This window comes from Hippocampus zosterae, chromosome 10 (assembly GCF_025434085.1).
Source record: "Hippocampus zosterae strain Florida chromosome 10, ASM2543408v3, whole genome shotgun sequence".
In the NCBI taxonomy this organism is placed as follows: Eukaryota; Metazoa; Chordata; class Actinopteri; order Syngnathiformes; family Syngnathidae; genus Hippocampus; species Hippocampus zosterae.
In genome coordinates, this window is record NC_067460.1 from 6,691,353 (window position 1) to 6,717,603 (window position 26,251).

General features: G+C 43.0%; 1 protein-coding gene across 2 annotated transcripts; it reads left to right on the forward strand.

Annotated features, from left to right (window-relative positions):
• Window positions 1–398: 398 nt before the first annotated feature.
• LOC127609168 (large neutral amino acids transporter small subunit 4-like) lies at window positions 399–26,251 on the forward strand. 2 transcript variants are annotated; one of them, XM_052078940.1, is made up of 15 exons: window positions 399–609; window positions 2,640–2,873; window positions 7,168–7,387; window positions 7,467–7,522; window positions 7,633–7,709; window positions 18,000–18,092; window positions 18,683–18,816; window positions 19,236–19,447; window positions 20,577–20,720; window positions 20,978–20,995; window positions 21,243–21,369; window positions 21,527–21,659; window positions 22,321–22,394; window positions 22,939–23,062; window positions 23,183–26,251. In XM_052078940.1, exons 2-15 carry the CDS (start codon window positions 2,714–2,716, stop codon window positions 23,342–23,344), a joined length of 1,734 nt encoding a protein of 577 aa, XP_051934900.1. In that variant the 5' UTR covers window positions 399–609; window positions 2,640–2,713; the 3' UTR covers window positions 23,345–26,251. The 2 variants fall into 2 exon arrangements, with proteins under 2 accessions (XP_051934900.1, XP_051934901.1); XM_052078941.1 differs by lacking the exon at window positions 20,978–20,995 and having other exon boundaries at window positions 400–609.

A 26,251-nucleotide genomic window follows, 5' to 3' on the forward strand; every position in this document is an offset into this window, starting at 1 on the left:
TTATCGCTTTCTCTATTTTTGCCATTTTTAGGTCGGCTTGCGTGAAAAAAATTGCATTTGTTTACTCGATCAGCTATTGGCAATGTAACTCCCGAATACAAATAGTCATGTAAGGCATGCATTTGCAGAAAACAAGTACAGATCAACGAACCTGAAAAGGTAATGTTTCTTGTCTCTTATTTCCCCATACCCTCAGAAAGTAGTATAACGATTAAGTTACAATAATGTGCGGTTTGTATGAAGTAATACTTGTGTAAAAACGATTTTCTTATGCGCGATCAAGTGGTGTTTACTAAAACGTCTTATTCTAGCAACACTACAGCTGAGACTCTAAGCAGTTCGGCACTGGCGAGCTCAGATTGGCTGGAGTTCGCCCCTTGGCACAAGCCTCCACCAATGGGAGGGCGACGTTGTTTGTGCATCGGCTCTGCGGCCGCTATATAATGTCGACAATGACAAGGGAATGGAGAAACTCACTAAAAGAACGACCACGCTCGTCCTACGAGACAACTTTGACCTCAACCGGCTTGTCGACGGACGTCTGGACGCGAAGAGGCGGATCGGACTGAAAACTGAGGTGTCTTTGTCCCCGAAGCCGCGCACACTCAGGTGGGCCGCCGCAATCGAGGATGCTCTGACTCACACTCACCGCATCTGACTAGAGAAGAGGCTGAAACAGAGTTTGGCTATTTTCGCCACCATTCCACTAAATTATTATATAAAATGTGACAGACAATTTAAATTACACAGAGCCTCGTATTGTTTGATATATGGCGAAGGACACTATTATTTACATTATCTTGAGATCTAAGCTTTAGTCTCGTTCACCCTTTATATCGTCATTATTTTCTGACAGTCGAACATGTTAAATGCCTGGAGCATAGGAGTCCGCTTCATTCATCCCCCCGGCTCGGCAACGTTTACTACTTTTCCTTGACAGTTGTTGTTCCAAACAGCTGAGCGTTACTTAGTAGTGTACAGGAGATAAAAATCCCAAAGATCACCTCGTTCAATTCCGGATAATAATATACTGACCGAAATAAGAGCTAAAATTTGCGAAAATTGAAAATTGTAGTTACATTTAGTGGTGTCATCCAATACCCGTGTGTGTGTGTTTAACAGATGAATATAAACGATAATGCATTGGGTATACTAGTGTATATAGTTGAAATTAAATGGAGAAATTGTATTTTATTTTGTAAGCGGAAAATGATGTGCTGGATCACCGGACACCGAGACATTCTGTTAGCGGGGCGCTTGACACGCAGATACAGAAGTGTGCGTGCGCGAGTGTGAGCGTGTGTGTGAGTGTGTGGTGATAGGCAGTCCAGTTCAGACCAGTTTTGGCCTTCTGACTTTGTCTTTATTGTCGTTGTGGTGATGATGATGAGGTGCTGGCTTGCTTCGATTTGTTACAACACATCTTAAAAACATATTGTACAGGCGCAGAGCTACCTAAGTGATGACTAATAGAAGTTACGTGTCTGCAAAACAAAAACAAAAGAACATTTAACAATAGGCAATGTATTGTACGTGCACAAATGTGTGAGTCGACTACTGAATTTTTGTCTGCTTCGTAAAGACACAATTTTAGCTAGACAAGCGAAACGTATGCGATTTTGTTTAAAATGTCGCTTTCTTGTTGTCATGTTAACTTGTTTAGACGCACACAATGCCCTCGTTTTGTGTTTGTTTACGTCCTGTACATGCCATACAAATCAGGACATGATGTCCATTTCAAGCCCCTGAAAAACAATATCGCGCCGTGCTGGTTCGAACCGGATAGAGCTGGTGCTGCATTCAAGTACTGTCGCTTTTTCTATACCCAACAATTGAGTCTCTAAATTGAAAACCGTCTTTGCGCAAAACACGCCCAAGTTTAAATAGCTTTCAGTTCAAAGCTTATATATCTACTCAATCAGTTTTAAATATTAACTTCTCGTGGCGATGAATCAGTCATCCTAAGACAACTGTCAGTTGTCACTTATCAGGATGTTGTTGTAAACTTGAAAATTCCAACAGTCTTTTAAAATCCTATTACATCGGGTCATTTGAGCTGTTTCGTTATATCGACGATACTTGTTTTTGTGTATTAGTAAAATCACTTCTGAGAAGGGTTCCTCTCAGAACAATTTGTACTCTGTACAAGCTGAATGCAGCATCCTCACGTGCAGCTGCTCCGTTTCCTATGTCATTAGCAGCCAGTAGTCGAAGAGCTCTTTCCCCCACGCTCCAATCAGATGTCTCAAGGTCTTTCAGTGCGTAAATTGGGGGTTGACCCGCCCACGGTGCTCAGCTGTTTTTTTTTTTAGTCGAGTCTGTACATTGGTTTGAGGAAGGAACAAAAGCACCAGGATGAGTCACTGCTATTTTCTCAAAGCGCCTGTAGGATTGTGTCCCACAGCATCTTAGAACTGATGTTTTTTTTAAAAGTTTTCCCAAACATTCCATCAATTGCCACTACAAGCCTTGCACCATCGCTGTTATACAATATTAAGTGAGCAAATTATCCCATTTTGTGTTGTGATTAAATTTTCTATTTTTTTATTTGTTTGAAGTAAGAAGTTCAATAAATCAATAACATTCAACTTAATTCAATTGAATTCCCCCTTCTCCCTTTTCCCCCCCTAATCATCCAGGCGACCATAGCTGACCTTCCATCTCTCCTGTCACACGAGTGAAGCATTCCACCGCTCTTGTCCTCTCAGTCGGGATGGCTCCTACCTTGGCTACGGCTTTCAGCCGCCGTTGGTGGATGGCGGTGACGGCGGTCATCGAGAACCTGCTTTTCTCTGCTGTTCTCCTGGGCTGGGGATCCCTGCTCATCATGCTCAAGTCAGAGGGCTTCTATTCCTACCTGTGCAAAGCACCAGGTAAGCTTCATTTCGTTTGAAGAGAAAGCACCAAAGTTTCAGCATTATTTTAACATAGTGAACAAAAGTCAAGAGTGGATATAAAAACATTTATCTTTTTTTTAATATTTTAAGCAAAATGTGCAAAGCACCAGGTAAGCTTCATTTCGTATGAAGAGAAAGTACCAAAGTTTCAGCATTATTTTAACATAGTGAAGAATAGTCAAGAGTGGATATGAAAACAATTATCTTTTTTTTAATATGACTCAAAAGTTAAACAAACTGTGTCCGTTCCAATCTTTACCATGTGTGATTGGCTGCTCAGGGCAACCTCAGTGATAATTCAAATAAAATATAATAATGCCTGCACATTTGGTAATACAGTAAAGGTTTTATGATGGCAACAGTTTTAGCCCAGCACAAATAAATACAGGGAAAAGTGAAAAATGAATTGAAATTTGAACAATACGTCAAACGGCATCATAGAATGAATTGCGTTTCACTTTGAGCTTTACTCTAGTTGCTGCTGTTATTGTCCGATGTATGTGAGATCCTCTGCAAAGTCAATCGGAACTCTCCAAAGTGGCACTAGTGAACCCCAAGCACAATTATTTGAATATAATTAGTGACCTTTGTCATGCGAAGGATGACACAAATGCTTATCGGCCTTTGTACCTCACAATGTTTGACTAGTTGCTCTTCTCTTTGTCTTCCTTTAATTTGCACTGTGATGAATAGGATGTGTGACTACACCTCAGGTGTCTTTTAAGACCCACTGAGTGGTGTTTATGCCGAGGAGGAGTTTTGAAATTTCGTGATCAGAATCAGAATCATCTTTATTGGCCAAGTATGGAGAACACACAAGGAATTTGTCTCCGGTATAACACGCTGCATTAATAGCACACACAATGACACAGTGGTTGTTTTCAGCAAGCATACCAGTTCAAATGGAAAAAAAGTTGAGGATCCTTTGGGCAAAACAACTTGTGATGACTAAGCTCCAAATTTCAAAAGCTTCAGTCTGCGCTGCAACAATATAACTACAGTTGGCTCAGATTAGCCTTTTTGCAGATTCTGTCCTTGGCCCACCATGGTCATGTGTGTGGGGTGGGGGGCCCTACTGAATATAAAAATATGTGTTTGCTGTTCATTGTACCATGCAATAATGTAGGTCAGATAAAGTAAGTCAACAACAGGCTGCAGGAGTGATTCATCGCCTGCAGACATTTGGGAGTTGCTTGCTTTGCCGGGCAGTTAATAGCTGAAGTTACACTAAATCAGGCCTTTCATTAAAGCAGCCTTGTTTCTGGCTTTGTCGGGGAAGTGATGAAAGCTGTGCTTGGGCGCTCATTTGTGCATAAGGGTTCGACTGAGAGATTGCATATTGTCATCACTGTGTTCAAAATAAAAAAAAAATCACGCCAGTTGCTTTGTCTTCACATGCACAACCATGATTAATTGACATATTATTTGAATAGATTATCTTCAAACAATAAAGTGATCAACCTATATGGATTATTCATTCTTATAGGACCTTTGTTACCCCTTTGACCTACCCTGCAGCCTTTATTTGTTTTTGCGGATGACAAAATAATCAGGTCAGGAAGAAGCACCACTGCTTATCTCTCCTTGCACTATAGTCACTGTCATTGTTGTCCTCCTTAGAATTTGGCTAAATGCTGACACCTTGTACAAGTTCCCCAAGCACCAAAGAGACACAAAGGGAAGTGAGAATCACTTGTGTATCATGTTACCATCGAAACTGTCCGTGGTTTGCAAGGTTTGCCCATTTAAGTCTGTCACATTTGCACAAGTGTTCGGATACTCAGATGCTAATCGCACGGGGCCAAGTCTCTTTTTGGAAATCATCAAGTGCCTTTTTATTTCGGCAGCCACTAAAAGGCATGCGGATGTTTGACTTCCATTGATTGAATCCACTGACGTTCTGTTTGACGGTAATCATTAAACCACATTGGATAGGATACTCGTACAGTGAAGCCCCCGAAGGTGAACAACCTAAAGGTCGTTACCGTTTTAACTTGTACGACAGCGAAAAATGCGAAATTGCGATTTAAGACAAAGTCTGTACAGCTGACAGTTCTTGAAATTAAAAGTGTCGTGGAATGAACTGTTTGACTTTGGAGGTTGCATTGTAGAATTCATCTCGAAAAGGATGTGTCGGAATGGCAAAACTGTCAAATGGAATTTCCTTTTTATGACTTAGAAACTTCCTTAAAGGATGTCAGCTCAACACTGACCTCCCACACTCAAACTCCAATGTGTGTGTGTGTGGGTGTTCAGGGCTATTGAATCACCGCAGTCATTTGAGTATGCTTCTTGTTGATTTGCCAGCTGACACGTCACAATTTCGCAGAGGAGGCAGGCATCACTGCACACATCTTTAACCTCACCCTGTCAGCATCCTACTTTGTGGACCAAATGTGTGCTCATCAGACACATATAATTGATGACAACACAGAGCTTTTTCTGAGTCAGCATTATTTATTTTGGGTTTTGGGGTGTTGTTTTTAAAAAAGTACTTAAAAAAGGAGCTCAAATAAAGAAAAAAAAACAACCCCGAAATGTGGACATTGTGCATAAATAAGGATTTCATTTTCATAGGTTCCAGATCACCCTAATTCAGAATATACACTTAAAAAAATAAAATAAAACAACTGTATCGATCAGTGCAAAATGCCTCTTCAAGAGCTATTCTACAACTTGTGGTAGTGTCATACAAACAAGGGTGTAAAACCACATGATGTACAAGCCACATTTACCAGAGTATTCCAACAGGATTCCAGTCGTCTTAAATAAAAAATATATATATATAAAAAAGGGGGGGGGGCATGAATGCTTTTACTTGTACATAAAATTTCATCTTAGTGGGCAGATTAAAACATCATAAAAATAAAAACATCCCACTGGCGCTATTAGCTTCACAAGTGAAATTATTTTCTCAAACAATTATTGTGCTCACATTTTGCACATATCGTTGGGTTAATAGTACATGCCTGTCATATTTTAAAGAAAAAAAATAGTAAGCATATTTATTTTTTTTCTGATTTGGTGCAAGTTTATTTTAGTTTACAAAAGTGAACAAAAACATTGAAAAGCATCGGTATCCATCCATCCATCTTCGAACCCGCTAATCCTCAGGCGGGTCGCGGGCGTACTGGAGCCTATCGCAGCCGTCTTGGGGCAGCAGGTAGGACAAAAAAGCATTTGCTCTCACAATCACATCTCGAGACAAATATAGCGTGTTTAGTCAACCTGCCGTGCATGTTTTTGAAACATGGGAGGAAACCGGAGTACCTGGAAAAACCCCACGCAGGCATGGGGAGTAAATGCATACTTCACACGGGAAGGCCGGAGCCTGATTCAGCGCAAAACATTTTCATTAATGAAATAAAATAAAAGCAATAAAGCTTTTTAAAATTATATTTGGTGAGTTGAGGGGTCGAGTGGAAGAATCTTCCCGGGTTTTGGTCTCGTATGTCTCCATATATGTGGCAAAAAAAAGCTCTAAAAACTAATTCAAAATTCTTAATTTAAAAGTAATTGGCATAAGTGTGAGCATCATTCTGCTGAGGGCAAGTGGAATGGAAAATGGATGAAAATAAGTGCAATTCGTTTTTAAAATACAGCGTAAATATTTTTCAGCTACAGTTTTTTTTTCTTTTCTGCGAATCATAAAAACCACATGGACTTGGCCGTGGCTGCACTTGACAACGTGCCCTCAGCATGAAGTTGAAGAAATCACTCCGATGACGAAGGCATATTTTTCCTCCGACCCTCATAGCGACAAAATTACAAACTGCTGAGTCCTTGTTTTTTGTTTTCCTGACAGTTTGAGCAGACCGAGGTGAACGAGTTGCTTTTCGACATCAGCGCTCCCTGGGTAGCGCACCGGTCTGTTGATGCAGTCCAGTAGGACAGATGGACAAAAATAGAATGCACGTGTTGAGTGTTGATTCCGCTACTGGGAAGAAGGAGGGCGGGCAGGCAGCGCTTTACCATCCTGGGAGCTTGTTGATTCGGAATGTGTTGTTAACCGACTGTTTGTTTACGTGACCGTTGGATCACTTGGCATATTTGAGCAGTAAGCTCAGATTTCAAAAGAATGTTCGAATCATTATAAGATAACAAATGCATGATGAGAGAAGAGTGAAATGATAAAAGGATGACAATATTTATTTTAAACTTGCAAAAATGACCCGCACAACAAGTATTCACAGGTGTATTCATGTATTGAGTGACGACATATGCATTCAGATGTCTCCCCTTCATTTCTCATCGTTTTCTCTCCATCCAGACAACAACAGCTCCAACTTCAGTCTCTCCAACACGTCTGACGCTGAGGCGTCCGACGCCGAGGAGTACCTGGAGATGAACGGCTGGCAAATCTGCAAGGACCAGGATGAGATGCTGAACCTGGCCTTCACTGTGGGCTCCTTCCTGCTGTCCGCCATCACCCTGCCCATGGGCATCGTCATGGACAAATATGGGCCGCGGAAGCTGCGACTTCTGGGCAGGTGAGAGTCGAGACGTGACCCGCTCTATATCGAGTGTATCTATTTGACATGTTCACACGCAGCGACTCTGTATTTCCAGCGCCTGCTTTGCCTTCTCCTGCCTCCTCATCGCCTATGGAGCCAGCGATCCCAACAGTACGTCCAACCGCTTATGCCAACTCTCGTACTTGACATCTGACAGTCGACATGAGCCTGCTCTGATGACACTGCGTCTGTCTGGTCCACTAATCTGTTTTGTCCTATAGATCTGTCCATCCTGATCTTCTTTGCCTTGGCCATGAACGGATTCGGAGGCATGTGCATGACTTTCACCTCTCTGACGGTAAGAGCACTGCTATGATTTCTTAATCATAATGAAAATGCCGAGATGATTGGCCGGGTCATGAAGTCAAAGCAAAATGTCCCAAAACACCAGCTTAATTTTGCCCCGACCAAGGACCTTATGTTTTCATCAGCATGGCAACATTTATCTGACAAACATTTTGTATGCTGGTTGACCCTTCCTCTACCTCAAAGAAGTGACAACACACGGCCCAATATAATACGGCACCTTAAAAACAACCCTTCAGAATTATATTTTTCTTTGTACTCATGAATATTACGCGCCCTGATTTGCAGGTGGTTACCTACTTTGTTAGGCTGGCGTAAAAAAAAAAGAACTCAGATAAATTGGCTGCAAAAACGGGTCAACACAGAATCTCTGCCTTGAATATACGCAGTTGCTTTATCCTTGGCCAATTTCCACCCGGACATTGGACGGCTACATTGGTGGGTGACCCGTATTCAAATATTTTGTAGTCTGTTAACACCCTCTACTGGTGGAAATTTGTTGCTGCAGTCAAGCTTTGGGGACTGGGAATTGACTTCCCGCGTTTTGCTCAGCGGCCCAGTGTCATTAGCTTCGGCTCAGCCGCAAGGTTTGGGGGTATCGGCCATTGAATGTTATAATGTGGTGCACATTGTATTGATGCTCAAAAAAACCCTCAATTGTTGTCCGAATCGTAATTTGTGTTGTCGATTAGTCTGAACTCGCCGTGGCGACTCAAGACTAAAAGGGACTAAGCCAAAAGTCAAACAACAACAACAACAGGGCGATAAAAAGTGTTGGTTGGGAAGCGAGGAAGGTGTTCGCTAACTAACTCGTGGAACCAAGAATGTTTTGCTCGATTCGAGTTCCCGAGGGCAGACCAAGCCCAAGCACAGGTACCGTGGTGCTACTTAGCATCATGGTGCGGTAGACTTTTGGTTTCGGTCTCGTCTCAGCCACAAATCGATTCGATGCGGATAACGACGTTGCTTTTGCGCATCTGCAACCGCAATTAAATGCGTGTTGATGTATGTGCAGCATCTTGGTATCTTGGTAGCCGAGATTTTAGTGACTGCTCGAAGTCGATTGAGCCATGACCGATTCTTGGAATTGCCATGGCGTGAGTCCCGTTTTAAGAACAACAGCAGAAGAAACAACTGCCCAGACGTCACGAAACCCGGGGGACCTGGGGAGACAATCAAGATAACAGAGCTGATTCGTGTGCAACGCAAACAAACAAGCAGCAGCAACAGCTGTGTGCAAGTTACATTTAAAAAAAAAAATGTTTTTTAAATCACAGGAGAGTTTCTGCTGTCAAACAATCTAAAGCGTGAAATCCGACGCCACGTTAGGTCGAACGGATGCAATAGCAACAGATATGATATGCTAACAGGTATCAACTGCCGGCATTTGTGATTGTCTGAGATTCAGGGTTAGTAGCGAAAATGATTTTTTAGTAAAGTCAAGTCAAGCTTTATTGTCAAATATGCTCTATATGCAACATACAGTGCAAACATGCAGTACATTGAAACACACACAGCTAAAAATACGGGCAGCAAAGTGAACTGCATACAAAAATATAAAGACATATATATATATATATATATACAGTATATGTCTTTATGTATTTGTTCATATATGAATATGAACAAATAAAACAATTAATAGCAAACAACAGACAACCAAAGGCAATTGTGATTTAGCGGCACTTCAAACTCGTCGTGGCTCCGATCGGCCGAGGAAGTGACCTGGAAGCCCGCAATGCCAAAAACACACGTTTTGGGCATACTTTGTACTCATCGCTCCTCAGTTTTGTCGGTGAGATGATCCAAACTGCCACATTTATATATAAATTAAATATCATATTGGAATGAAAGTACTTTTTTTTCGCAGCGCCTTTACAATATGACACATTTTTGTTTTCTCCACAACCGTTTTTTAATACGCCCATTTGATTTTGAATGCTTTTTAATTGTTTGATTATTATTATTGTTATTTTTGCGAATGAATCTGTGTTATTCTCGCGAAATGACGGTACAGAGCTAACGGCTGCACGTTCTGTGGGCTCCGCTAAGATTGATACATTGGGCAACGTCTGCGTTCACTCTGAGTGGTCGTGTGGATACGGAAGCAAATGGAAGGATGGGAGTGGATCAGAAAAGCCAGCGCGGTCAGGGTGAACCCATCAGTGAGATAAAAGTGCTGCATCACAGGAGAGGCCACGTGAGAGCCCGAGTAAAGAGAAGCACGTCATCTATTATCACTGGCTTCCCATTTTACACCGCATTCAATATAAAATCCTGCTACTCACATTCAAATCCATTCATGACCTAGCCCCTCCATACCTATCTGACCTCATCCATATTCCTACGCCTGTCCGCTCTCTTCGTTCCTCCTCCTCTGTCCTCCTCTCTGTCCCCCCTGCTCGCCTCGTCACCATGGGAAATAGAGCCTTCAGTCGCTCTGCTCCCCAGCTATGGAACTCACTCCCCGCTGACCTTCGTAATACAGCCTCATTAACACATTTCAAATCCCGCCTCAAAACACATCTGTTTCGACAAGCCTATTCACTCAGACCATAAAGCCATTGTTTTATTTATTTATTTTGTTGTATTTTTTCTTATCTTATTTGATGTAGTTTTTTAACATTGTACTCGTGATTTTAACTGCTTGTTGTAAGGTGTCCTTGAGTTTCTAGAAAGGCGCCCACAAATAAAATGTATTATTATTATTATTATTATTCACCGCTGCTCGGTCGCTCTGTCTGGTGGCCAGAAAAAGACGGCTCATGACTATTTCATCAGCACAAGAGCAGATGATGCACCGTACAGTGTCCATCATGGCGATGTGTGTTGATAACTCTGCAAGTCTGCTTGCACGCCAGTTGTTGTTGTAAGTATGTAGAACGGTGCGTGAAAAAAGGATGGCAAACAGTTCCTGCACAAACCACATCTTATCCATCGTATTTGACCTTTGGGCATTTTCGCATCAGTGTTACTTTACAGGCTGAGCAATCATATTCCACTTTGTTACTGAGAAGATAAACGGGAAGCCGCAACATGGGAATGTTGTCTGCGTCTCCCCATCTACTTTTTACCGTCTCCTGTTCAGGTAGTTACCATGCAAGTTTTTGCCTTCTCCTCATTCGCCCCGCTCTTGAGTCGAGAGGTTGTTTTTGCCCGTCTCCAGTTACAGCAAGGCCGGACCTGCTTCCAACTGTCAAAACTGACCTGATGTGCATGTCGCAGTATATACACCGGCGCGTATGTGTGTTTAACCAACATTCCAAGCTTTCAGCGGTGTGAGTTATTGCTCCCTGTCGGTTGTATTTATATTGCTTCATGTCGAGGTTATTTGTTTCCAGGAAAAACAAGGAGGGGAAAAGCAGGCTTGTGTCACACGGCTCGGATGTCGCGTATCAGTTTTCTTTGTTCCTAATTGCAAGGCGGAGAGCCCCACAAATCTCGGCGGCTATGGAGAGCGCAAAAGTACAGCATGCGCTCTTATCCCCCCCGCTCATTCCTCACTGAGTGACCTTTATGACCGCATGTCTGCATTTTCATTTGTTGTTTCTCCTCTTTGTCTGAGCGATGCTCACTTTCGGTTCCCTGTGTCCCTGGATGAGGGCAATTGCTGTGCGACTCTTCACTCCCAAAGACGTTTTTAAACGTCTTTTCAGACTTGGTCCAGAATTGGCTGGTACTGAATGAGTTAACACACCTGATAGATTCTCGTGATGTGTAGTATGGTACGTGAAACTCCCGTCAATTCCATTTCTCGGCACGTTTTGGAGCACCTCTAGCTTCCCGGGTTTGGTCTCCCCACTCGGAAGCATTTCTCTGCCTCGATCGAATCTTTCAAATCATAGTTTTCCTGACGCACGCGCCACCCCCTCGATAAGGGGTGCGGGGGGAGTGCACCGAGAGAACATTTTGTGGTTTGTTTCCAGACCGCCGCAGAGATGAAAGGAAATATGTAGATGAAGTGAGTGTCTGCTTGCAAAGCTGAGTGGCAATTTGAGAGGGGAGCTGGCAAGACGCAGCAGCAGTCGCCGATATGCAGCCTCGTGCGCCTAAGACTTAGTGGATGAGTGCGAATTTGGCACGCGTGTAGGCCGCGGTAGGGTCTGCGCAACCTGCTGATCTGGAGGGGCTGCAAAGCGGCCCTTTGTTGCACTCCCGGGCGACCCTTTCCCTTCGAATGAAAAAGAAAACTCGCATGCTTCTGGGATGAGCCGACATCATCGTTCAAATGTTTGACCGTCTCGTTGGAGGGAAACGTGATGTTGGGGGTGGAAGCCAGTCTGCTGCCGTGTGTCAGCTGTTGTTTGCTGATCTTCCAACACACTTGGCTGCACTTTATGATGGGTGGAACGGAGACGTATGCTGCGCGTCAGGTCTGGACCGGTCCGAGCTGGTTCTCAATGGCGCATTGGCAAGCAGCAGAATTTCCACTTGCTGCAGCAATCCCTCTTCCTTCTTTCGTTTCCCTCATCGTTCCTCTTAAAAGGACTTGCTCCTCGTTTCCTGTTTTAGACCACCTGCTGCCCTTTCGAGGCATCTCTTCTTTGGTCATTTCACAGTCAACTCGGTGATGCACGCGTCAGACACACGTCAGCGCACACTCACTCTTGAGCAGAGTTGCGAAACATGTGCTGATGTCTGCAAACATCCAAAGCCTTGTCCCAATCTCACGCCGTCGGGCCGCTTGCACAATTTCATAAGTTTCCATCCCAGAGTGGAGGTGGGAGTGCATTTCAACATCTTTCATAAAATGTCTGATTCCATGTTTCCATCGCTTTCAGACTTCTTTTTTCTTCATGCTCATTATATTCATGTGTGCTTGTTAACCATTTTTTTTTTTTTTTTTTTTGGCCGCGGACATTCTACATAGTCATAATGTTAACAGAAATAACAAAATATATAAGTAAATACCATTGGTGTTGGGATGGAGATTTTTCAAAATACCTGTGTGGTGAGGTGAGCTCTTTTACGACAGCCGATGTCCATCTGCGCCTGACGCTAACCAAACCCGCCCATTGAACCGTGATCCTATCTGCATGTGACCTTTTGGGGAACGAATATAGACCTTACATGGCTGTCCAAACAGCCAGTCCATCAGTGTGTACACTTCCACTCTCTGCTTGGATACACTGACCAGAGAGCTAACAAAAGAGTTATTCAGGGAAGGTGCAACAGCAATAGTAGGTGGGGTGGTCAGCGCCGCTTATCTACGCTGTCGCCATTTGGATGCGACCTGCACATTCTGCTAGTTATTTGTCCTGCAAAGGAGACTCGTGAGTGTAATCGAGTGAAATGTGAAACCAAGAACAGGAGGGATGCTTCATCTGCTTGACCAGGTGTTGATCTGCTCGCATTTGTGTGTTGCTCACCATTTCTGGAGGCAGTCGCAGCAAAATTGTTGCACTTTTGTCACTTGTCTTAAGTGTTATTTTTCAAACCGCACCTAATGGCACTTTCAGACATGAAATATTTTTAAACAGGATATATATTTTTTAAATCCTTAGCATAACATACTTTATAAAAAAAATTACGGTAGTTTAGGAGAAGGCACCTTCAATTTCATTGCGCACTACATAATGACAATAGACATTCTTATATATTCTTATTTCAGGGGAGAAAAAGAAAATACTATTTTATGGTATTATATAGTAATTCCTCGTTTATCCCGGTTAATGGGAACCAAAACCACCTGCGATAAACAAAAAGTCGCAAGGTAGCAACCCCCCCATATACTGTAGGTACATGTACATAATATTTATAGGGTCAAATTTAATGGTATACATGCATGTAGAAGTAAATTTTGAAGTAGTTAATATGACCTAATGCCGTATACTAATAGATTTAAACATGTATAAGATAGGTTACTTTATGAATAACAAAATACAGTAAACATATACATGTAGTACTGTATATGTTGCTCTATGTGACGCACTGTTGTTTTGCTGACTTTCGCTGCTTCTTGCGGACCTTTTGCGGACTTTTTGCGGAAAAAAATTATGAATATGTTTGAAAAAATCTGCGATGCATTGAAGCCCCAATAAACGAACCTCGAAATAGCGAGGGATCACTGTCATCTATTCTCACACTCCACTACAGTTCATCATCTCAATTTGTTTTTGTGATCAGCACATCTAGTTGGTTTGAGATGTGATTTTGGAAACGGCTGTCTCAGCCCCTGAATATGACGCATAACCATTAACCCCAAAAAAACTCTTGGCGCCACCTTGTTTCTTTTCCGCCCCGTGAATGAGATGTGGTGGCAAACTTGCTCTGTCAGACATCACAAGGAGTATCGTAGAAGCCGGTCTGGACTTGTTGCAACACATACAAACCCCCTTCTATTTTTATTTATTTTTTGCTCAGACATGGCTCCACTCGTGATGTGGTTGTTTTTGCACAATTAATGAAATGACTGCCTGTAGCAACAGGACTTCCTGGAAATGAAATGAACTCTAGTTGCTTTTGATCTGCATGGTTTGGGGACTGAATGTTGAATCATTTTCTAACTTAGGCACCTTCTCTCCCAATTTAGTTTTCTTTGTGCCACCTGGCTGTCAGTCGGACGCATTACCTTCATACAAAAATATTACGACACCGCGAGTTAGGTCATTTTAATGAATCAACCCACATTCATTTTGCCAACAAGTAGGACAGTCCAAAAATAAAATCACATTTAAAATTAAATAATTACCTGTTTTTCACTATGTTTTTGATATGAACCCTTTCAGGGACAGCGGTTACTACAGTTGACATCTTATCATGTTATCAGGTTAGAGTAAGGGTGGGCAATTATTTTCCCGTGGGGGCCAAATGAGAAGCAGAAAATATTGTGGAGGGCCGGGCCAAAAGTTAGAAATAGAAATAGAAAATAAGGAAGATAGCACAATGTCTTTGTATGCCAGTAATAATGTAACATTCTCCTCCATCATCACACTCAGCACCGGTTCTCCTCAAGGAGGTGTACTGAGCCCCCTGTTGTTCACGCTCTACACATTTGATTGCTCTCCGACTCTTATCAGCTGTCCAGTTTGCGGAAAGTTTTTAACATGATAACAATCAAACCTTTCTAGGAAATGTTCATTTACTCGAGCCACAAGCAATTCACTCTGAGCATGGAAATTGCCAGAATCGGAGTGAGTAAGAATCGCTTCCCTGTTTTTCAAAGTCTCGTAGATTTGAGTCTTTCCAACTCCAGGCATCTCCTGAATGTTTCGTACTTTGTTACCCGCTGCGTTTAATCAGATACATATCACGTTCCCTTCCATGGTCATTACTCTCTCCCTCTTTCTTTGTCTTCCCCTCCCTCCCTGTGCTCTGCAACATGAAGTAACCGCGCCACCTGGTGTTGAAATACCTGTCCCCATTCATTTTAGAGTTATTTTCAAGATCCTCCTCTTTGTTTTCAAATCTCTGAATAATCTCGCGCCACCTTACCTCTTGAGCTCATCCGCCCCTACACACCTGCCCGGCGCCTCAGGTCTGTGGACCAGACATTATTAGAAGTACCAAGAACTAAACTGAGGCTCAGAGGGGATCGAGCCTTTTCCGTTGCTGGTCCCTCTCTCTGGAATGACCTCCCACTGAACATTCGGCAAGCCTCCCATCTTCAAAACCCTCCTCAAAACTCACTTGTATTCTTTGGCATTCGACTCAGCATGACTTAGATTTGTTCTTGGTTTTACTGTTTGGTGCTTTCTACCGCCTTTATTACCGATTTGTCTTACTGTTTATTATGCATGTTAAATTGCTCCATGTACAGCACTTTGTATGCAGTGATGGCTGTTTGAAAGTGCTCTAAAAATACCGTTGACTTGACTTGACAAGTCCAAACGAAATGAATGCAATTAAACCTTAATTGTGCACCAATCTTCGGCGGGCCAGATTAAAAAGACCAACGGTCCGGATCCGGCCCGCGAGCCGTAGTTTGCCCACCCCTGGGTTAGAGGGTGCATGAAAGGGTTAAAAAAATGTTTTTAGGTAATAGTGAATATAGTTTTGCATAGTCTCAGTTGGAATGGATGTCTGAGATGAAGTACAGTGATCCCTTGCTACTTCGCGGTTTCAGTGCATTGCAGATTTTCCAAAAGCATTCATCAAAATTTTTTTTTAAATTGTGAAAATGCCGCAAAAGGTCTGCGAGAGGCAGCGAAAGTCAGCAAAACAACAGCGAGTCACATAAAGCAACATATACAGTACTAGATGTAAATGTTTAATGTATTTTGTTATTTATACACTAATCTTACCTAACTTATCCATCTTATACATGTACAGTATATATATAAGACATACATATTATATAGCATTAAATTTGGCCTTATAAATATTATATACACTCACACATGTGTCGCTTTGTGCAAGCGGGTTCGTTTAGTAATATAACCTCTGGAAAGAGTAGAGGTTCTTTAATTTGGACTGCCGTCTTGGTCGGAGGGGGAATGCAATCACCATGTGTACAACTTGTAGACCCTCGTAAGACTGCGTGGGGCGGGGGTACTGGTTCCCATTAATCATAAGTGAGGGATCACTGTATATCGTGTGTATAGTTGTATATGTACGTGGCAAATGTGTCCCTCATCTTTTTTCTTATTAGATTGAAAATACAGTACTTCATGACAATACATGCAATCTATTCCAGGAAGCTGGCTTACTTCCAATATCCAAATCATTATCCTGTAGGAAAGAAATGGGGAATATCTGTTCCAGTGTCAAACTATGACCATCGTGAAACAATGTAGACATTTTAAAGCAACATTTTACCATGCTCATCAATTGTCGTACACATGTGAAAGGGCATCTTTGTCACGTGCAAGGATTCTCTCTCTCTTTTACTTATGGCACAGAAGTGCAAGAAAAGTCAACCACATTTGAAAAAAGAAGCATAAAACTGCTCGATAAAACTGTAGACTTACTGGACCTATGCAATAAGTGTCAGTAAAAAGACACTCACAAAACAGAAAGTACACACTCTGCTCACTCCGTTTGATGCCTGATGCCCACTCAAATGCTCTATTCTGAGCTCTCGCGCATTGTCCTGTCTTTTCCTTTGACAAAATGCATGACATTTACAGGCAAAGTTCTCCTGAAAATTGGGACGACCTCGGGGGCGTTTCATTTCTGCTAACATCCTTTTAAAATTTTTTTTATTTTTTATAATGTGCCCCCCATAACATAACTCGAACAACTCCCCCCACTTTTCTGGCCATTGTGGGTCCCGGTTGTGCAATCTAAATACGGACTACATGGCAGACTAGCTCGAGAAGTGACAAACAGCTCATTGAGGAACCAGAAACGCTTCATATCGGAACTCGTACTTGATGTGTGACTCTGTGTTGGCCTTGATGAATCCTGTTGACCACCTCCGATATGCTGAGTCGGACATTTGCCGAGCATCTTGTTTGCGTGTTCTCTCCAGAAAGTGGGCCAAAAGTAGTGCAGCTTATCCCAGCGGGAGAGGCTCGGACGCCTATCAAGCAAAGAAAGGGCTTTATGGATACTTACGGTCAAAGTATTGTCAAAGTCAGATGTGATGAGATAAACCGTGATGGAAAATAAACCACAATGATGAAGGAGTTTGTTGAAAGGTTTTCTTGGCATAAGGGCCTTTCCACGAAGACCGTGCTTGTACCTGCTTGTCCCACCGCCTTCGATGCTCCGGCAGGAATGTGTCGAAACCTTTTGACGTGTTTGTTGTTGCTCGATTCAAGAGGGCTGTTTACAAGAGAGCGTATTTTGATTACGAACAGCGTGTGCCGAGACCCGTGATGCAAGGCCAAAGAGTGTCTCTGTTGTGATTCAAATGCGAGAAGAAAAACACGGCAAGATTATTTTTTTTACAATGCAGCTCATACTTAATAGGGACGTGCACTCCACTGGTCTTTACTGTTAAGCAGCGGCAGTTGTTTACCAGCGTGTTTTATCGTGTGTGTGGTTTTCGGAAGAAACGGCGCCCGTTACAATAGGTCACTCTCAAGTCCGCAAGTTCAACTTCAAAGGCAAATCGCCTCCTCATGCAATAACGACGGAGCTGAGATGAAGCTCAAGTGGCGGTGCTTTACTTTGATCCGCACTTGGGTCCGAGGAGATTTCATCCGATTGTCCGTTGTTTTCATGAGATCATTTCCCGACTCTTCATTGTTTCTACTAAAACATGGAGCTCTGAAAAATTACAAACGTTATATGTACCTCTGCACGTTTTCTTCTGAGCTTTTCTGTACCCCTCCCCCACCCCCTCCCTCCTTTAGATGCTACATGATGTTTTCTGCTGTTCTTGCTTATTTGTCAGCTTCCCAACATGTTCGGAGACCTCAGGTCGACCTTCATCGCCCTGATGATCGGATCGTACGCCTCCTCTGCTGTTACTTTCCCAGGCATTAAGGTAACTAAGGCTGTCACCCATAATCCCCGGCACCCTTTTCAAGGTACAGTCATACCTCGGTTTTCGACCATAATCTGTTCCAGAAGGCTGTTCGAAAAGCGATTTGTTCGAAACCGAAACGATTTTATTCGCCCATGATTAGAGGATAATACACTATGCAGAAATAACGAAACATTTGATTTTGGAACCCATTTTTAGCAAATCCGCTCAGCGGGTGTGTAAATCACAACAAACACATCTGCTCACAATGAATGTTACGTAAGGAAGCCGAAAGGAGTCGAGTGACGTATTCGGGTTTGCTCAGTTTGGTCAAAAACTGGTTTTCGGCCATAATCTGTGGCGTAAAAATCTCAAATTTTCTGGTCGAAATCCGATTTGGTTGATAAGAGACATTCGAAAACCGAGGTTTTACTGTACACTGAAAAAAAACGGTGTGCTGTATTTACTCTATTTTATGCTTACACCTGATTTTTTTCTGTGTATATAATCACACTAATACATCAGGAAATTCTTCTTGATTGTGCGCCCCCCACCCCTTTTGGGTTTTTTTTAAGATGTGATCATTAATCACGAACTCTCCCTCCTTTTAGGTACTCTATGACCTGGGTGCTACCTTCATCTCCATCTTGCTGGTTTGGGCCGGTTGCGCCTGTCTGCTCTTCATCAACTGCTTCGTCAACTGGCCGCTGGAACCTTTCCCTGGCCCGGAGGACATGGACTTCACGTACGAAACATGACACACACCCTCGCTGACACACTCAAAAGGCAGATATGTGGCTCCAACTGTCCTCCAAAAGACATTATCTTTGATGAATGGTACCGTCAAGTGTGTGGTCAGATCCAAATCTGTCTGAACATATCCATGTCAGACCAATTTGTTAACGCGATTAAAGGTCTTATTGCCGTGCTACTGGAAAGCAGCTATTATTATCCTTTTACAATCGTAAGTCATCTCATATTTGAAGGCACACATGAGCCATAGCCAAGCCATACCTCCTCCAGTCCAACATATCTGCAAATTTGATCTGCCACTGCTGTGATCTATTGTTTCTCCTTTTGCCTTTCCTACAAGCTTTACCTCCATCCAATCAAACAGCTTATCGTCTTTAATATTCTCCTATTGGCACATCTCCCCTCCCCCAGAGTGAAGATCAAATTCAGCTGGCTGGGATTTGACCACAAGATCACAGGGAAGCAGTTTTACCGGCAGGTGACCACGGTGGGGCGCCGTCTGAGTGTAAGCAACTCAGTAACGCAGCAACAGCCGCCTTCCAAAGACCTCGCTTCTCAAGACGCCAGCAAGATGTGCCTGTCCGCCGTCGACCTGCAGGTGACGTGCAAGTCCCAAGAAGAAGGTAATTCCAGAATTGGGCAGTTTGTCACAAATTCGTTTGCGGGTCGTGAAATCCAAAGAAGTAATGCACCTGAAGCGTGTCATGATGCGTCGGGAGGCAAAGCTGAGACCACAACTGGCTCTGCTTTTCTCCCGAAGCAATGGCTGCAAACACAAATGCTCCTTCACGCTAATCTGTTAGATGAGCCACACAGACACATCACTGGAAGTGATAAATGGAACTTCTGGATCCACTCTGCAAGTTCATTTCACAATTGGCCGTAAACAGCCGTTACTACAATGGACCGCTTCTCCTGTTATCGGGTTGCAGCGTGCATGAAAGGGTTTAAATCTGCCATATTTTCCATCCATGGAATCTCTATGAATTTCACATCTCTCATGACAAATCCAACCTTTGATTTCACATAATCGCACCTCTTTGGCGCTTGCCCACAAATTTCCAGTTCACACATGGTGGGGGTGTCCAAAGTCTGGACGGGAGAATTGCTGCACCCTGAAAGTGTGCAAGCCATATAGCTATTATTATTATTATAATATTATTACTCTCTTTATCTGTTACTTCTGGCCCTCATTACCAGATAGCTAACGTAGGTTATTGCGCTACATCCAGACGAAATCAGTCAATCCAGCTCACCCTCAAGCATTTTGGGTTTTCCCACATTATTGAGGGTCAGGGTGTCTAGGTGGGCCGATTGGATTTGGTGTTTTTAGTCCCAAAACGGAATTGATTTTGGAACCCATTTTTAGCAAATCCACTCAGCGGTTGTTGGTCTTTTCGAAATCCCCAAGAGGCAGTAAAGCAGTCGCGGCTGTGTTTAGACACAAAGACAGTAGGATGAGGCAAAAATGGGAAATATGGATGTGACAACAATCAAGTGATTTAAAAAAAAAAGCTTGTACTGCATGTTTAAGCATCATGTCTATTTTTCTCGTACGGTATTTGAAGTTTGGCCTGATCGAAATGCATTTTGAGGCGTGCCACGTCCATGGAATATGGCTTTTGTTTTGGAAGCGCTGCATAATCTTCCTCTCACATTACTAGCAATTTGAGTCCAACTTGATATTAAACATCCACCAGATATTAAACGACAGAGATGTGATCTTGCTCTCCTCTGTCATTTCCTGTGCAGCCCAGACATTCATGAGGAGCGTGTTGAGCCCCATCTTCCTCCTGAGCCTCATCACCATGTGCGTCACCCAACTGCGCCTCATTTTCTACATGGGCGCGATGAACACAATTCTGGAGTCGCTGACCGATGGAGAGCTCAACACTGGTGTGTGTGTACTCTTGTTTTCACACAGCTTGGGCGTGCTCCTCCTTTTTACCGTCTAAACACTCATTTCTTGCACTGGGTGCTTGGTTTTAACCTCTTGACCAAGTCGATGCTGACATCGTGGTGTCTAACAATCTTCTCTGTCACTCAGCTAATCTGTTGCTTCTGGTTAACACCCCTCCGTGTTTCCTTTTCTGTGCGTCTCTTGCTCTTTCCTTTTTTTTCTCTGTCATACTGCCTTCCTGTTGCTGTTGCAGTGGAACGGATGCAAGTGGGTAAGAGACTTCAGCTGGCCATTACAACAACAAAAAATAACACCAGTGCTTTTCAAGTTGCCTTCCTCTGCTATTCCACTCCTGTGAAATCACCTCTGACTAAAAAACAAAACAAAACGTGTGGTCATAACCTAAAAAGTCACTGTGACGTCAAGCCGATCTGCACTTTTGCCTTAAAAATCTTCACTACGCTTTAACAACACAAAACATATTTATAACTTTGGTGTCATCGTTGTCTGTCTTCCAGTCAGCACATACACGTCCATCTTCGGCGTACTGCAGCTATTGTGTCTGGCGACTTCCCCAGTGATTGGCTACGTCATGGACTGGAGACTGAAAGATTGCGAGGATGAAAATGACAAGTATACTGCCAGGTGAGATACAATCGAGATACGTCTAGTTGGCACCAAAGTAAATAAAAATGATTCACACTCTGGGATGCTTTCAAAATTTGGGTGACTCTTCTGGCGGGAAATGATAAAAAAAAGTGAAGAAAAATAAAATTGAACTTGCTTAATTCTTGCCCATCAGGGAGCCTGGACAGCCTCGTCGGCCGGACAAAAAGATTCAGAAGATCATCAACTCCACCCGAGCCTTCATCTTCACCAACTTACTCCTGGTGTGCTTTGGAGTAACCTGCGTCATACCCAGCCTCCCACTTCAGGTACACACACGCAAACGGTACAGTAAACAGAAGAGATTTCCTGAATCCTAACAGATAGTCCCATAATGAACTTGTTGCTCTGCGCACAACAAAATCTTGGGACAAAATTGCTCAATGAAAGGTTGGACTGCTCCCTGTGTTACCTTCCTTCCACATCTTATCTTACCAGTTGGGAACATATGGTGAATGCACTTCTTTTTTGTTCCGATCTGGCTGTTCCCCAAAGCAGAAAGTACGCTTTAGTAAAGACACACGAGGATGAGCTTGGTGTGAAAGAATTAGAAAGGCAGACATGACCTCAACCCCAACACCTTTGCAGAAGAGTTTTGTGTGAGTCAAATTCTCATCCAAAAACCAAACGTTCTCCTAGCTCATCTCACAAACGAGGGTATCCAAGGCTCTAGTCTAAATCTTCTTCCTTTTTTCATATTGGTCAGATGTGACAGTGCTTTGTCCATATGGTCTGTGTCCTTGCATACTTTGTTGAAACTGAAAGATGGAGAGAACGTTTCATGGTGTTTTAGCGACATCTAGTGGATCGAATACGTATTGAACAATATTCATTTAGAGTTGATAGAATCCAATGATGAAAGCCACTTTCCACATGCAAGTTATTGCGACCATTGGCCTGCTTGTTTACAGAAAATGTTTCCCCCCTCAGATTCTGTCCTTTGTCCTGCATACAATTGTACGGGGCTTCATCCACTCTGCGGTTGGCGGCCTCTACGCTGCTGTGTAAGTGTGTGATACCTTCAGTGTTGTGATGCATATGGTGATATCCTAGAAGAAACCGCACTTGCACATTTTGACCTTAGTCCTTATAGTCTGCTAATTTCACTTCATGTTTGGTGTACGGTACATTCTTTTCTTTAACTATGCTCTTGAAACTCCTTGTTGAGGCTGTTTCATCGTTTTGTATAAATTGAGCCAGAGATAGAGCCACAGAAGACGAACAGTTCATCTCGTGATGCCTGCTGAAATTAGATTGCTGCGATACTTTTTACCAAGCGGTACCCAAAGTCTTTCTGCCAAAATGCAAAGCCACTTAGACCCTCTTCTCTTTTAATTCATTGAAACACACTATGACTAAATCCAATCCGCCAGTGTAGGAAAAGGTATTCGAAGCAATTATATGGCCCTCGATTCATAATTTGGACACCCGTGCGTTTCGGGCCTCAGGAATTGAAAGTTCATATTTGTTCACGATCAACCTTCGTAGTGTCGGTGCAACATTGGAGCCCGTTGACAATTGAAGTATAATCTTGTTCTTTCCCTACAGGTACCCATCCTCTCAGTTTGGCAGCCTGACAGGCATGCAGTCTCTGATCAGCGCTCTGTTCGCCTTGCTCCAGCAGCCTCTATTCATGGCCATGGTGGGACCCCTGGAGGGAGACCCCTTATGGGTAAGCAAGTCCATGGACAAATACAGTATGAGGTGATCAGTAGGGAGGGTGGTTTGTTTTCCTCCTCGGCAGGGTTGATCCAAGGGCACGAGTGACGGTCGCGACTTTCTTTGTCTTCAGGTGAACGTGGGCCTTTTGTCGCTGAGCATGCTGGGATTTTGCCTACCCTTCTACCTGCTGTGTCACAGCCGACACCTCCAGCGTCTCAGAGACGAGCACGATGACGACCCAAAGATCTTCGTCAAGATGGAAAACGGCAACAAGATCGAGGCCTTTGTCTAGATCCAGAGCAAGCACTTGGATGAATTCCATAAACTTGACAAACTACACGGGGTCGGGGGGGGGGGGGGGGGGGGCGAGAAGAAAAGAGACGAGACAGGAGTCGCGGAGGTCACTTGCCTCTTGTAGGAACTCTTGCACTGTTTCTGTGGTGCCTCTCTGGGTTTGAACACGCACTCGTTCACAAACACAGTCATGACTGGCCAACTGTGTTTCCTGCACAACTGCACACAGCTTCACCATCACTGACATCGGACACTGTGATAAACTGGATACACACACACACACACACATGCAGACACGCATGCAATTTCAAGTTCCTTGGTGGTACAATTGCATCACTGAAGTGAGCGGTAAAACCGACAGACACAAAGCAAGTCTGGCTGTGACGAGACCACCCGTTACAGTTCTTGACGTTGATATTCAAATCATACTTTGCATTGTTTTTGCTCAGCCTGTTCTTCCATGAAATGAGATTAGAAGTAGAACAGCACACTCAAATGGAAAAGCCCCAGTGCGCAGATTGAACAGAAGATTAAATGAGTATTGGGCTTTTAAGCCGCCACACAAATCTAGAACCAGGAGGACTTTGGCTCGAGGACCTGTGCTCACACGTAACATCAAAAGATGGAGTCCATTTTTACATGTGATAGTCATGTCAAGTGATGTCATGGCTCAAGTATTCTTTTCTTACAAACCACCTTGAGGGCATTAGAAAAAAACTAAACAATCAAAGACAGCAGAATTGGTAGCAAACCATGGTGGAAACATACGAAGTCATGCTGATGTGATGCAGTGTATGAAAATGATTTTGCTGCCTGTTAGCGACTCCGACTGCTGGCTCTGGTGTTCAAACTTCCAAGTCTGGAGACTTTGTATCACCACCTTAGATCCACGTTTAAACGTTCGCTCTTTGTATGTGACACGTTTCGCAGGATATTGTTAAATAATTGTTGTCTATATATGTGTAAGCAAAAAAAATGGTGTGCTTAAGAGAATGAGACCTGAAAATAGATGCTGCAGGGTTGGCGTGGTGCGCAGGTGAAGTACCATGTCATTTTTTCGCGTGGCTTAGCTGTAGTAGCAATAAGTTCCTCTGTGAGATGCCAGGCAAGCACACTGTCGGTCAACATACATTTACATTTTTTACGGTGATTTTTTTTTTTTTAACCCTTTTACGGAGAGCGTTTACTACAGTGGGCAGCTTATCATGTTAACAGGTTACAGGGTGCATGAAAGGGTTCAAATGCCATCATTAGAATGCAGCAAAAAGAGCAGCGCCTGCCTATTTCCTTGGTTTGCTGTCCGTTTGCAGACATCCTCACTGTAAAAACCAAGTGTCAAAGGCAGCAACAATGCATTCGCACTCATCCTCTGTGGAAAACGTGAGAATCCAAATGGCTGAGAATAGTTACAAATGTTTTCGGATGACGAGCCAAACCGACGCGTCTTGCCTGGCATGAACTCACAGAGGCACTTCCTAAGAGTGCCTCTCGGTAAGTGCAAATGATGGAAGAAGTGGAACTCCACGGGATGTGTCTCACCCCTCTGCCTTCCATCTTTTACGTCCATCCATGTCACTGTCCATCCATCCATCTCTCCGTCCGTCCACAAATGACTTCCAATGCCTGAGCTGAGAGACGAGCCTCCGCCCCCGTAAGAGGCTTCCCATGAATTGCACACCATGCACTTTAGACCCCCTAGAATGGACCTCAGCTGTGTATTTCCGAATAGTTTTGCTCCTGTCCGTGGCAAGAACAATGCTCGGCTGCTGGCTGGTGGGACACGTCACCAAAGAATGTAAAATGAAAAAATATGGGAACAGAAAGGCAGACGTTTTTTTTTGTTTGTTTTGTTGTTGTTGTTTTTATAAACTCCCGTAGAAGACTAGATTTCATGGCATGCTCGTTACATTGGGCTCATATACAGGCCACAATAAGAGTCTTGTCTCTCAGCTCAAGAACGTCCATCGAGGCATGATGGAAGACTTTGAAAGTTCATAAATGCATGGAAACTTAATGAAATGCCAGTGGCTATATTGAACATGATCATATGTATGAATTCTCGGCTGGCTTTTTGCCCAGCATGCACGGGTGCTATAGTTAACGCGAATGAGACGATTGAAATCATTTTGGAATCTTCTCGCGGATGCAGATACTTTGGGAGAGAAATAAGAGAGCAACTTAGAAGAATTCATGGCACGTTAATATAGCCATTGTTTTTCAAAGGACAATTTTTGATCCGGCCAGACTTGGCTCTTGTGTCTTATTCTGTTTCAATATATGCTCAGCTTTGATCCACAAACAAGCTTTTGTGCACAAAAATGTCGTTTAATCGGTTTGTCTTAAGTTAACTGTCGCATACCTTATTCACGCTATATTTGATTGGTTACACCCTTTATGGTTTTCAAAAGAGAACTGAAAGAATGAGTGGTTGAGTTGGTTGGTAAAATCCGTTTGCTCCCTAATCGGGATTTGCAGGATATGAATCTGCATTTTCCCTTACCTTAAAACACCTCATCGCTTCTGATGTGATTCATCAAAGTCTACTCGACGAATGACTTTCCATTCTGACTGATGTATTGATGTTTCGATAAACCGCTTGTCCGCTGATTGTCAATCAAGGTGCCATATAGATTCCATTCAGGTGTTTCATGTCATGTTCGTGATGATCGATATCTGACATAATGCTTTTTTTTCCTTTTTACTCCCCTGACATGAATATTTGTATGAATGATTTTCATTTCATTTGAACTTCTTAGTTGTTTGGAGTTTTTTAAAATTATTTTTATCTTATTTTTTACATTGTATATTTTATGTTATTCTTGTATCACATTAATACATTGTCATTTTAAATCATGTTGTAACTTGATGAAAAAAAATCATTGAAAAGAATAAAGCGTAATTTGTA

Coding starts and splice junctions, on each gene's coding strand:
- LOC127609168 (XM_052078940.1), top strand. CDS start 2,714: ATGGCTCCTACCTTGGCTACGGCTTTCAGCCGCCGTTGGTGGATGGCG. Junction 21,370..21,526: donor AATGACAAGTATACTGCCAG/GTGAGATACAAT, acceptor CTTGCCCATCAG/GGAGCCTGGACAGCCTCGTC. Junction 22,395..22,938: donor GGCGGCCTCTACGCTGCTGT/GTAAGTGTGTGA, acceptor CTTTCCCTACAG/GTACCCATCCTCTCAGTTTG.